The following is a 12380-nucleotide window of genomic DNA, read 5'->3' on the forward strand; positions in this document are numbered from 1 at the left end:
TAATTGATTAGACAATCCTATAGTATTAAAATTGTTAGACAGTCTCTCAGTGTTAAACTCATTAGACAAATCTATGAGTGTTTCTATGTTAATAGAAGAAAAATGAAGTGCAAAACACTGACTAACTAGACAATCCAACTTTGAATAGACGTGTTAGACGGTCTCATAGTGCATAAACATACTATCAATTTGATGTTATGAAAAATGTATTATAAACTCTTCAAGATATAATAAAACTTAGTATTTGACAAAGTTACCTAAGAACAAGATTTCTATCGATTGCAAATGGGTTTATAAAATTAAATAAAAATTGAATGGATCCATTAAAAGTTACAAGGCCTGCCTTGTTGCTAAAAGTTACACGCAAATAGAAGTCATAGATTACTTGGACGCCTTTTCACCAGTGGCTAAATTAACATTAGTGAGATTACTCTTGACTTTTGCTGCCACACAACAACTGCATTTACATGAGTGGGATGTTGATAATGCTTTCTTATATGGTCTCATAGAAGAAGCTTATATGGTTCCTCCCTCCAGCTCTTATTTTGCCTCAATCAAATCAAGATTGTAAACTAACTAAGTTCTTATATGGCTTAAAGCAAGTCAATCAACAATGGTTTGTCAAACTTTCATTCTTTCTTATTTCAATTGGCTTCATTTAATCTAAATTTAATCACTCCCTCTCTTTATTAAGAAAATAAGTTGTCACCATTTTGCCTCTCTATCGTGTCTTGACTATTACACTTGTGAATTGCAATGGGTAACCTACCTCCTTCAAGACCTTTGGAATCACTCCCTTCTCCATGGAATCTACTATAACCACGGCTTCTCATTTATAATTCATCTTCAAAGTTTCAAATAGTTCTTTGTACTAAAATAAAAAATAAAATAAAAAAACTTTCTTCAACACTTTGTAGAAGGCCAATTCTTTCAATTATGTAATTGTTGGTTGGGATTTCTCAAGTACTATCACAACATATAATTACCCAAGTGTAAAGTAGATTGTTCTTAAATAACTATGTCCTTGCTATTACACACTTAAAATAATAAATATGCTAAGATGTGCAATAATTAACAACAAACACCATACAATTTTCTCTAGATTAATTTTTTTCTAATATGAAATTCTCATCCAAAGGGTATAAAAAATTTCAGCATTTCTACATAACATGGATTTCCAATCCCAAAAGAATCAATATAATTGTAAGAAAAATATTGTTTTATACTAGTGGGCAAGTTAAAAAAGTATAATTAATGATTACACGATTTTCTTTCTTGTAATATACAATTATTTTTCTACTTTCTTGATTGTTGTAGATCATTTGCATGTGCAATTAAAAAGAAAAAGACAAGTAGGAACGTCCAAACTCAAATAATAAAGTGAATATAATAGAGAAATTAATTGAATGACATGAAAGAATATTAAATTAAAGAGAAGGAAGATAAAAATAATAGAACCAAATGTGGATAACGTGTTTCACATATGCTTCTCCCTTCTCACTTCCTCTCTATAAATAGCTTTTCTTGGCTTCCTCACAACACACAACTAAGCTTCAATCTTCTCTTCTTCTTCTTCTTCCTTTGCAGAAACAGTAACAACACTACACAGTGTTTGATATAGCAGGAAATTAAGATGTTAGGTGGGATCTTTGACAAGGGCCAGAAGATAAAGGGCACTGTGGTGTTGATGCCCAAGAATGTGTTGGACTTCAACGCCATAACTTCCATTGGTAAGAGCGGTGTTACTGGCACTGTCAAAGATGCCTTTGGCGTTGTCACCGACATAGCTGGTGGAGCACTTGATGCTGCAACTTCCTTCTTAGGCAGAAATGTTTCACTGCACTTGATCAGTGCTACTCAGGCTGATGGTTTGTTCTCATCTTACCAACCACTCTATTTTCTGTCATATCTTATTTTACAAATTACACTTCAACTTCTTTCTAATTAATTGGAAATGTAATTATATTAAATATTAAATTAAACTCTTATTTTTATTAGCAACGAATTAATTAATTTAGATGAAACACTTCAAAAGTGCGCTTAAGAGTCGAGACCAATGATAGTTTATATACTTCCTCCTTCCTCAACCTACCAAGGTGTCTTTTAAGGACAAAACCGTGATGGAGCACCGATCTCCAAAACGGATAATATTTCATATGCGGTGATTGACGCTACTTAGATCTTGACTGGAAGATTTGTTCCCGTACGCCAATATAGTGCCACATTGCTTAGGACAATGACAGTTTATATCCAGATATCGACAATCATAAGCAAAATAATGAGTACAAAACAAACAAAGAATCATTAACATAACCATCTTTCACAAGTCTTTGTTAAACTCTTATTAACCTTTAGTTTCTTTTTTAGGGTTTTTCTAATAAGTTTTTATCTCTTTTTTTTAGGTTTGTTTTTCTTCTTTTGATATGGATTTTAGTTTACTTTCTATATTTTTTTTAATAATATTTTTTCATGTAAAAAGAGATTATGTTTAACATTTTTGTTATAATTAATATATCCTTAACATTTAACATATGAACACATCTCATCTAGCTCTAGCTACTCTTAAAATTTTATATTATCCTTAGTCGTTTGACTGAACCTCAATAATGCAAGGAGTCACTTGTCTAACTTTTGTTTACATTGAAAATGAAATTTAATTAATATTTGCTCTAAACGTGTACCATTATTATATTTTTTATCATGTTTCTTGGATAAGTTAAAAACTCTTAGAAGTTAACTTTACAAGGATAGAAAAAAATAGAGGGACAAAATTCATTGTAAGAATCAATTCACTATTTTATGTTCTGACATACGAAAGTGGAACATATCATAGGGTTATTATTTTAAGTTATTTTAAACGATTGCACATTTTTTATTGCAGCTACAGCTATATATCAGTAAACTATTTGTGTGAAAAGATTCATGCTAAGATCACCCTTTTTTTTTAATATTATTGTTCAATTGCAATATAAAATACTCATTTTTTTTAATTATTGTAGTTTTATTTGTATTTGTTTGCAGCTAGTGGAAAAGGAAAAGTTGGAAAGATAACATATTTGGAGAAACGTCTTCCTACGTTACCAACACTGGGAGCAAGACAAGACGCATTCAGTATTTTCTTTGAATGGGATGCTAATTTTGGAATTCCTGGAGCATTTTACATCAGAAACTATACAACTGATGAATTTTTCCTCGTTAGTGTTGTTCTTGAGGACATTCCAAACCATGGAACCATTCACTTTGTCTGTAACTCATGGGTTTATAACTTCAAACAATACGAAAAGGATCGCATTTTCTTTGTGAATGATGTAAGCTTGTGTTTTTCTGATGCCCAAGTTTTGTTTTTAACTATAAATGGTCTTGATCATTTTTTGTTTTCATGAACATATTGCAGACATATCTTCCAAGTGCCACACCAGCTCCATTACTCAAGTACAGACAAGAAGAATTGGAGACTCTTAGAGGAGATGGAACTGGTAAACGCAAGGACAATGATAGAATCTATGACTATGATGTTTATAACGATTTGGGCAATCCAGATGGTGGAGATCCTCGTCCAATCCTTGGAGGATCTATCATCCACCCTTACCCTCGTAGGGTTAGAACTGGTAGAGAACGAACCAGGACAGGTTAGACTTTTTTTTGTTTAATTTGTGATATTTATCTTCAGTTATGTTTATATATGAGCATAGTTCTAATGGTATAACTATGATGAAGTTGTTTAACTCATCTAATCTAAGAATTTTAACAAGTTTTCTTTCTAACTACACTATACTAAAAGAACTTAAAATGATCCTACATTTTGCTTAAATATAGTTCTAGCTTTGGTAATGTTTTACAAAGCAACAAATTATATAGAGAAAAAAAAGGCATATAGGTTTTATAAGTGAAAAAAGTTGTAGAATTTGACAACATATGATTGAAAAGTAAGGATTTTAATGTTCTATTGGTTGCTTGATTACAGATCCCAACAGTGAGAAACCAGGAGAGATTTATGTTCCAAGAGATGAAAATTTTGGTCACTTGAAGTCATCAGATTTCCTTATGTATGGAATAAAATCTTTATCTCAGACCGTGCTACCTCTGTTAAAATCTGCAATTTTTGACTTAAAGGTCACATCAAGTGAGTTTAAGAGCTTCGACGATGTGCGTAGTTTGTATGAGGGTGGAATTAAGCTGCCAACAGATATATTGAGACAAATTAGCCCCTTACCAGCCCTCAAGGAAATCTTCCGCACTGATGGTGAAAATACTCTTCAATTTCCACCACCTCATGTAATTCAAGGTACTTAACAAAAAAAGCTTCAATATATTAACACTTGTGGAATTAAATAATATTTGGCTTGATTTCATAATGATTTTCTTTTTTATTTGTGCAGTTAAAAAATCTGAATGGATGACTGATGAAGAATTTGCAAGAGAAGTGATTGCTGGTGTCAATCCAAATGTAGTTCGTCGTCTTCAGGTTAATACTATGTCTCTAAAATGGTCAACTTTAATGATGTAAATGTTAATGCATCTTGTCACATTTTGCTGCATAATGTGAATGCACTCTGCTAAATATTTGTGGATGCATTTTGCTGCATAATTGTGAATGCACCTGCTGCATAATTTGCTATAAAAAATCAGTGCTAGTATGGGTGTGTAATAGAATTATAGAAGCATAGGCTCTTAGTTGCTTTATTTTGCTGCTTTTGGACTATTGTACAAGGGTCTTATGAAGTATCCCTTTTATTAATTTATTATTGCTGATAAAAAAAAATCTTGTCTTTGTTATTTTTGTCATCTTTCCTCATATAATAGCATCTTTTAATAATGGCAGGAATTCCCACCAAAAAGTTCGCTTGATCCCTCTCTCTATGGTGATCAAACCAGTACCATAACAAAAGAACAGTTGGAGATTAACATGGATGGGGTCACAGTAGATGAGGTAATGATATACAGTTTTCACTAAAATATCATCAGCTTTTGTTATATTCTTCTTTTTAATAATTATGTGTAGTATAGAGGCACTTGAAGTCATATTAGGTTTGTAATTTGAAGTTACGAAACAAATTGATCACTGAAATTAAACTTTGGAACACAGGCACTTGCTGCAAAGAGATTATTCATATTAGATTACCAAGATGCATTCTTTCCATATTTGACGAGGATAAACAGTCTACCTGTTGCAAGAGCTTATGCCACCAGAACAATCTTATTCCTGAAAGATGATGGCACTTTGAAGCCACTTGCTATTGAATTAAGCAAGCCACATCCAGGTGGAGATAATTTGGGTCCTGTGAGCAAAGTTGTGTTGCCTGCACTTGATGGTGTTGATAGCACAATTTGGCTATTGGCCAAGGCTCATGTAATTGTAAATGACTCTGGTTATCATCAGCTCATGAGTCATTGGTAAGAAATTCTTCTGCAATATTTAGCCCATATATATATATAATGTTTGCATATATGAATTTATTATTGATGTTTTTTCTTTTGATGTTGCAGGTTAAATACTCATGCAGTGATGGAGCCATTTGCCATAGCAACAAACAGACATCTCAGTGTGCTTCACCCCATTTACAAACTTCTCTATCCTCACTACCGTGATACCATAAATATCAATGGACTTGCTAGGCAATCTTTGATTAATGCAGGTGGCATTATAGAGCAATCATTTTTGCCCGGAAAGTACTCTATTGAGATGTCTTCAGCCGTTTACAAGAACTGGGTTTTTACTGATCAAGCACTGCCAGCAGATCTAGTCAAGAGGTATTTATAGTAAAAGCTAACCATTCTTTTAAATTATTGCTTTTATTTATATATAAAAAGTTTAAAATAGGTTCCATAAAAATCAACCAATTGATCATATATTATTATGTTGTCAGTTAATCTTATAGAAGATATTGAGGTTGAAATGTGTTCTTTTAATAGAAACATTAAGTTTTCTAGTTTGCAAACTAAACAACAAATTTGTCTATTCTCTGACACACCCTTATACAAGTGTCAAAAAATCCACACCACCTAACTACAATCCAATACATATACATAGCAACAACCACCTAACTACAATCCAAACCATAGCAACATTTATATGGCTAAGCTTTTTGGCACATCCTCTAGTGCTTTATATAGTTATGCAGCAAAATTCTGCATAATTTACAGCAGTAACAAATTTTTCTCTTTGATGATGGAAGAAAAGGAGAGATGCTTATTGAATTTGTATTAACATTTTCTTTTTATTATCACTTGATTCAGAGGAGTGGCAGTTGAGGATCCATCTTCTCCCCATGGACTTCGTCTCTTGATAGAGGACTACCCTTATGCTGTTGATGGACTAGAAATTTGGGATGCCATTAAGTCATGGGTCCAAGAGTATGTCTCATTGTATTACCCAACCGATGTAGCAGTTCAACGAGATACTGAACTCCAAGCATGGTGGAAGGAAGTTGTAGAGAAGGGTCATGCTGACTTAAAAGATAAGCCTTGGTGGCCTAAAATGCAGAGTATTGAAGCTCTCGTTAAATCTTGCTCTATTATTGTATGGACAGCTTCTGCTCTTCATGCAGCTGTTAATTTTGGACAATATCCTTATGGAGGTTACATAGTGAACCGTCCAACTCTCAGCAGAAGGTTTATTCCTGAACCAGGAACTCCAGAATATGATGAGATGGTGAGCAGTTATCAAAAGGCTTATTTGAAAACAATCACACCCAAGTTTGAGACCCTTATTGACCTTTCAGTGATAGAGATATTGTCAAGGCATGCTTCTGATGAAGTGTACCTTGGACAGAGGGATACTCCAAACTGGACCACTGATAATAAGGCCTTGGAAGCTTTCAAAAGGTTTGGAAGCAAACTTGGTGAGATTGAAGGGAAAATCAATGCAAGGAACAGTGATCCGAGTCTGAGAAACAGAAGAGGACCAGTTGAACTGCCATACACATTGCTCCATCGTTCAAGTGAGGAAGGGTTAACTTTCAAGGGAATTCCCAACAGCATCTCTATCTAAAAGGAGTGTGTGGTTTCCTTCTGTGTATTATTGTACTACTCAATAACATAGGTATATGCTTACCTGTGTGTAATTGCTGCATCTATGTCTGCACTTTATCTTTGGATGCTCTCAGTTTATATATAATAAATAAATCTTTTTCAATGTCACTTATTTTTTAATGTGCATACATAAAAAAAAATTATCAACAAAGAATAAAATTATTTAAAATGAAGTATTTCAGGAATACTCCAACTCTTTCACAAAAGTACCATATATAAGTCTTACAAATTAAGGATATACCATCTAAGCAAAGAGAAAGTGTTGCAAAACAGATTATAATTACTTTGTATTATCTCTACTTAGATATAAGTAAAAACATATCTAAACATTCCTACGGTTTATTACCTAGCCATTTATGTCTAAAGCAGCATCAAAAACGGTCTAAACAACTAATACTTCTTCTGCGCCAATCTGCTACACCTCAGCGAGTTATTCCTTGTCTTTGAGATATTTGTGCATAATGAACCACAACCAAAAAAAATCCTATTGTACTTAAACCTACCTAATAGATCTTCACCTTGGTGCAACACTTTATTCCTTTTAGTCTCCTCTACTCCCATGATAGAAATGTTCTACTCAGCATGATTTAGACCTGGTTTACTCAAATCAGAGTTCGAAAAGCATTCCTTTCCTCCAAAACTTCCTCCAATGATCCTGGTATCCTGCAACATAACCTCAACTGCCATATGTCTGGCATAATAGAACAAGAACCTTACAATTGTATTGTCTTTCAAATTTAACAATGCTAATATAGTTTGACAGTCACTACAAGAAAATCATGAAATAAAAACCAATTTTAGAGACCAAAATTAATTAGTGGTTATAGTGACTAAATTAGAAACCATTTTAGAGAGTAAAAAAAATTGGTTTCTAAACCAATTTTATTATTGTTAAATATTTTCTAATTAGATATCAATTTAGATAGGAAAAAAACATTAGTAACTAATTAGATACCAATTTAAAAATTATTTAATTTAGAAATCAAAAGTTTTTTTAGTTTCTAAAATGGTATCTAATTTAGTCACTATAGTAACTAATTATTTTTTGTCTCTAAAATTGGTTTGTATTTTATTATTTTTTTTAGTGAGTATTGTGAACTATTTTGGGTAACTTTTTGCGACCAGATAATTTTGCAGGACTATTTTGTGTAACTTTTTTTTATAAAGATGGAAGTATTTCTTAAGTACTTTTAGTAATTGATTTTTATTTATTGATAAAAAATATTAATAAATAGTGTAAAATAATTTATAACTTTGAGAGAGACTTATCAAATTTGAAAGTAAATAATATTTTTGAATGTAATTATGAACTTGAAATACTGACACAAATTAATAAATGTAATTTTGTCCTGATATAAACAATTACACAAAAAGTGGTCCCCTTAATCATATTTTAATTGAAAAAAAAAAGTAAGTACTGTTCAATTAACTTATTTTATGAAGAAAAAGAGAATCCTGGAAAACTTCTAAAGAAGAAAAGTGAAGTTGTATGAACCAAAAGAGCTAAGAACATGTGTTACTTTTCATTACTTTTCTCTCAACAAATCAAAATAATCACATTAGCATTTAACCCTATTTTTCATGAATAAGTAAGGTTAAAGCCAATAAAGAGAAAGAAGGTTAAAGTGTTTAACATCAACATTAAAAGAAAGTTACTTCTCAAACCCTAACCCTAATTAAAGTTGTTTCATCAACTCGTGACTCGCGTGTGATATATTTTGTATTTTTGTTTTGCAGATCAAGGAAACATGATAATATTAATTAATGACAGGTACAACAACTTCTTCTATCTTCACTTTCTTTAATACAAAATAATCATGAATTAAAAGCATAATTAATTATTGCAAAACCATTTCTCTAATATTTAATGTTCCGACCAAACCCAAGAAACCACGACGACGTGGTAGGGATAATCATAATAATTATTTTAAAGATCAAATATCCTTTTTATTTACTTTGTAAATTTTTTTTTCTTAATTCACAAAAATATTATAAAGTACTTTTTAAATTATTTTAAGATGACTCGGGTTAATGAGGTTGTTAATTAAATAAGGTTAGGTGTGGGTAGTAGTAAGTGAATTATGAAGACATAAAAATCAGAAAATTTTTAAAAATAGAAGAATAGATTGTATAGAAATCTTCACTATAGTGCAATTGAAGATATAGTTGTGGATTTCTTCAAAAGTTCGCATAGTTAATTTTGTTTACTTTAATTGGTGTTTAGAATCGCTTATTTATATGAAATCTATTAAAAAGTATTAGATGAGATATCGATAGCTTCGAATTATTGTTTTGTTGAGATATCGATAGCTTCGAATTATTGTTTTGCTTTGAATCTCTGCATAGTAACTTTAGATTAACATGCTTGTATAAAGGTTGAGATATCCATGAAATACCTCTATTATTTATTATTTTTTCTGATAAAAAATATTATAATACAATTTATGTTAAAAATTTATTTATTATATTAAAAGATATTAATAAAAAGTTATTGTATTAATTTTTTATTATAAGTATCGATAAGGTTATAAAGTTTAGAGTAATAATAAAATTCAATTTTGTGACGAAAAATATATTTAAATTTATTATTTATATCTTTTACATCCCACTAAAGATGTAGACAATATAATGAAGGAAACACTTTCGTTTCTACTAAAGAAATAGCATAATTTGACATGTTCCATGCAGAGATATGTAATTTTCATGTTGTGAGAGACTGTGACAGAAAGAAAAAAAGAGACTGTGACTGAAAGGAAAAGAAAATAAAAGGTAGCTTATATGAGATGGTTTTTGTTGTCTCTTTCTGATCTTAGTGTATTATTTTTTTCAGATATTTATATTATAAAAGTAAAAGAAAAAGGTAGAGATAATCATGGAAGAAATTACAGAAAATTATTTAAATTAGAAATATTTTTAAAACTATTTTTTTTAATTTCTAAATTAATTTATATTATTGTTAAACAATTTTTAAATTAATATTAAATTAGCTATCAAGATTTTAATTATTAATTATTAAATTTTAAATTTAATCAATATAACAATTAATTAAGAGAATATTTATTAAAAAAAATCCAAAGCAATCTCGATCAATGTATGAGCACGTGTCAAACTGTGTTTTCTTCAACAATATTTTGAAAATAATTAAATATATTTTTGTCTCATATTATAAGTATTTGAATGAATTAAAATTTAGATCATAAAATTATAATAGAAAAAAAAAACATATTTATGATCATAACTATAAGTAATAATTTTTGTTACAATAAATAACCAATTGAATGAAAATATCTTATATATTTTACCTCAACTAAAAATATAATTAAATTATAATATACATAAACACTGGAAAAAAATATACTATTTTTTTTAATTTATCATAAGAAATAGATTGGATAAAATATTCATTATTAGGCCTCATGAGTTGATCTATATTAAAATGAGAATTATGATAGGAAATATTATTTTTGTATTGAACTCTTCTAGAAGAATATGTATGACACATATTTTTATAACATATTCAGTTCTTATGGATAAGATATGCAAATTTTCTTGCTAACAAAACGACAAAGACAACGTGGCCACGTATGACAAATGTCTCCAAAAACAAACAGAACACAGTGCCTCGTATTCCAAATAATACAGTGTACATGAAAACTACGATTTTAAAACCTTGAAAATATAATTGTTATTTATTATAGAAAATAGAAAATTATATAATATTATAAATATATTTTTTTAGACATCAAATCATTTTCCACCATCAGAATTATCGCATTTAATATATATGATTGTTTTCGTCTTTCAAGATTTTATCGCACATAAAAATATTTTTAATTAAAAAATATTAAAAAATAAATTTTAAATTTAACTCTCAACTCTATAAAATTATATATTTTTAAATGTATTTTTCTAGTCATGTGATATAAAAAAAATATTTATAAAGTACTATTATCACTAAAAAAATCACTAAATTTAAATCAATTTTAGATAAAAAAATAATAATTAATTGTTATAGTGATTAAATTAGATATTATTTTAAATACTAAAAAAATTATTAATTTCTAAATTAGTTTTTATTATTGATAAATAATTTTTAAATTAATATCTAATTTAAATTTTAAATTTAGTAACAAACACTTTCGTAGTTCATATCAATTTAAAATTATTTATTAATAATAGAAACTAATTTAAAAATTAATAATTTTTTTTAATTTCTAAACTAATCTCTAATTTAATCACTATAATAATTAATTATATTTTTATCTTTAAAATTTACTTTTATTTAATAATCTCTTGTGTTTCAAAGTATGCTCTTCATCGTACTTTAATTCTACTGAAATATTTTTTACTAATAAAATTATTTTAAATTTTTAAATTAGAAATTATATGGCATCTAAAACATGACTTTCTTGTAACAAAATTTTCTTTTTTATACATTAATTATTAATATGTAGTAATAGTAACACGATTTTAGTTCAAATATATTCAAATTGTGTTATTTTAATTTTTTTTTATAACAAAGTTATTAATACGACTTATTATTTTAATAGAGTTTTAAATTTTTATTTATTTCAATAATTAATGTATAAAATTATATTATTAATAAAAGAACCAGAAAATGAAGGTGAAACAAAAAAAGAAGAATAGGTGTGCATGTAATAACGTGAGGTTGAAAGATAGAATAAAGTAATATTCAATTCTTGTATACACTGTTTTTACCCTACATGCTTAGTAACTATCACTTTTTTTTCCATCACGTTAACGATTTTTCTCATAAAACCATGTTATGATTGGCTTGTTCAAAGATTTTTGTTCTCCCTCAAAGTAAAGTTACTTTTAACAACCAACAATTACTTTGGCATGTCTGATAAAAATGCTAGTATAGTATGATTTTGTATTTTTAGTATAATAATTACTTTCATTTTAGTCAATATGTAATAATAATTTCAATAAAATTATTTGGTTTTAATTATAGGAGATGGTAACAGACTGACAATGGAGTTTCAATTTAGAATTTCATACAAATTGTTAAAGTTATCAATGATAATGGAGTTTCTAATGTTCTTTGTATCATTAAAATAATAATTTTTTTTTTCTTTATACTATAGTATGAAATTGATTTTTATTTTTTAATTTAATTTTAGACTTTTTAAATAGTAAAAATGTCTAGAAACTTTAAATAACAAATATTTTAGTATAGATTAAATAAAATATTTTAATAATTATACACAAACAAGAAAGATCATTGGTGGTCCTGATAAGCAAAGACAAAGCTTATAAATGTCGTTTTTAAGTCATTGCTGGTCCCTCACTAACCTTTATCTCTTTGTACCAAAAAAATTACAAAA

General features: G+C 28.7%; 1 protein-coding gene across 1 annotated transcript; it reads left to right on the forward strand.

Moving 5' to 3' along the window:
* Positions 1-1538: 1538 nt before the first annotated feature.
* LOC137819040 (seed linoleate 9S-lipoxygenase) lies at positions 1539-7140 on the forward strand. The gene is made up of 9 exons (XM_068622754.2): positions 1539-1868; positions 3022-3308; positions 3395-3629; positions 3965-4285; positions 4380-4465; positions 4823-4930; positions 5087-5394; positions 5488-5751; positions 6238-7140. The coding sequence occupies exons 1-9, from the start codon at positions 1634-1636 to the stop codon at positions 6989-6991; spliced, it is 2598 nt and encodes an 865-aa protein (XP_068478855.2). The 5' UTR covers positions 1539-1633; the 3' UTR covers positions 6992-7140.
* The last annotated feature ends 5240 nt before the right edge of the window (positions 7141-12380 follow it).

Source organism: Phaseolus vulgaris, chromosome 10 (genome assembly GCF_051622355.1).
Source record: "Phaseolus vulgaris cultivar YP4 chromosome 10, ASM5162235v1, whole genome shotgun sequence".
NCBI lineage: Eukaryota > Viridiplantae > Streptophyta > Magnoliopsida > Fabales > Fabaceae > Phaseolus > Phaseolus vulgaris.

Coding starts and splice junctions, on each gene's coding strand:
- LOC137819040 (XM_068622754.2), top strand. CDS start 1,634: ATGTTAGGTGGGATCTTTGACAAGGGCCAGAAGATAAAGGGCACTGTG. Junction 3,309..3,394: donor GCATTTTCTTTGTGAATGAT/GTAAGCTTGTGT, acceptor AACATATTGCAG/ACATATCTTCCAAGTGCCAC. Junction 3,630..3,964: donor TAGAGAACGAACCAGGACAG/GTTAGACTTTTT, acceptor GCTTGATTACAG/ATCCCAACAGTGAGAAACCA.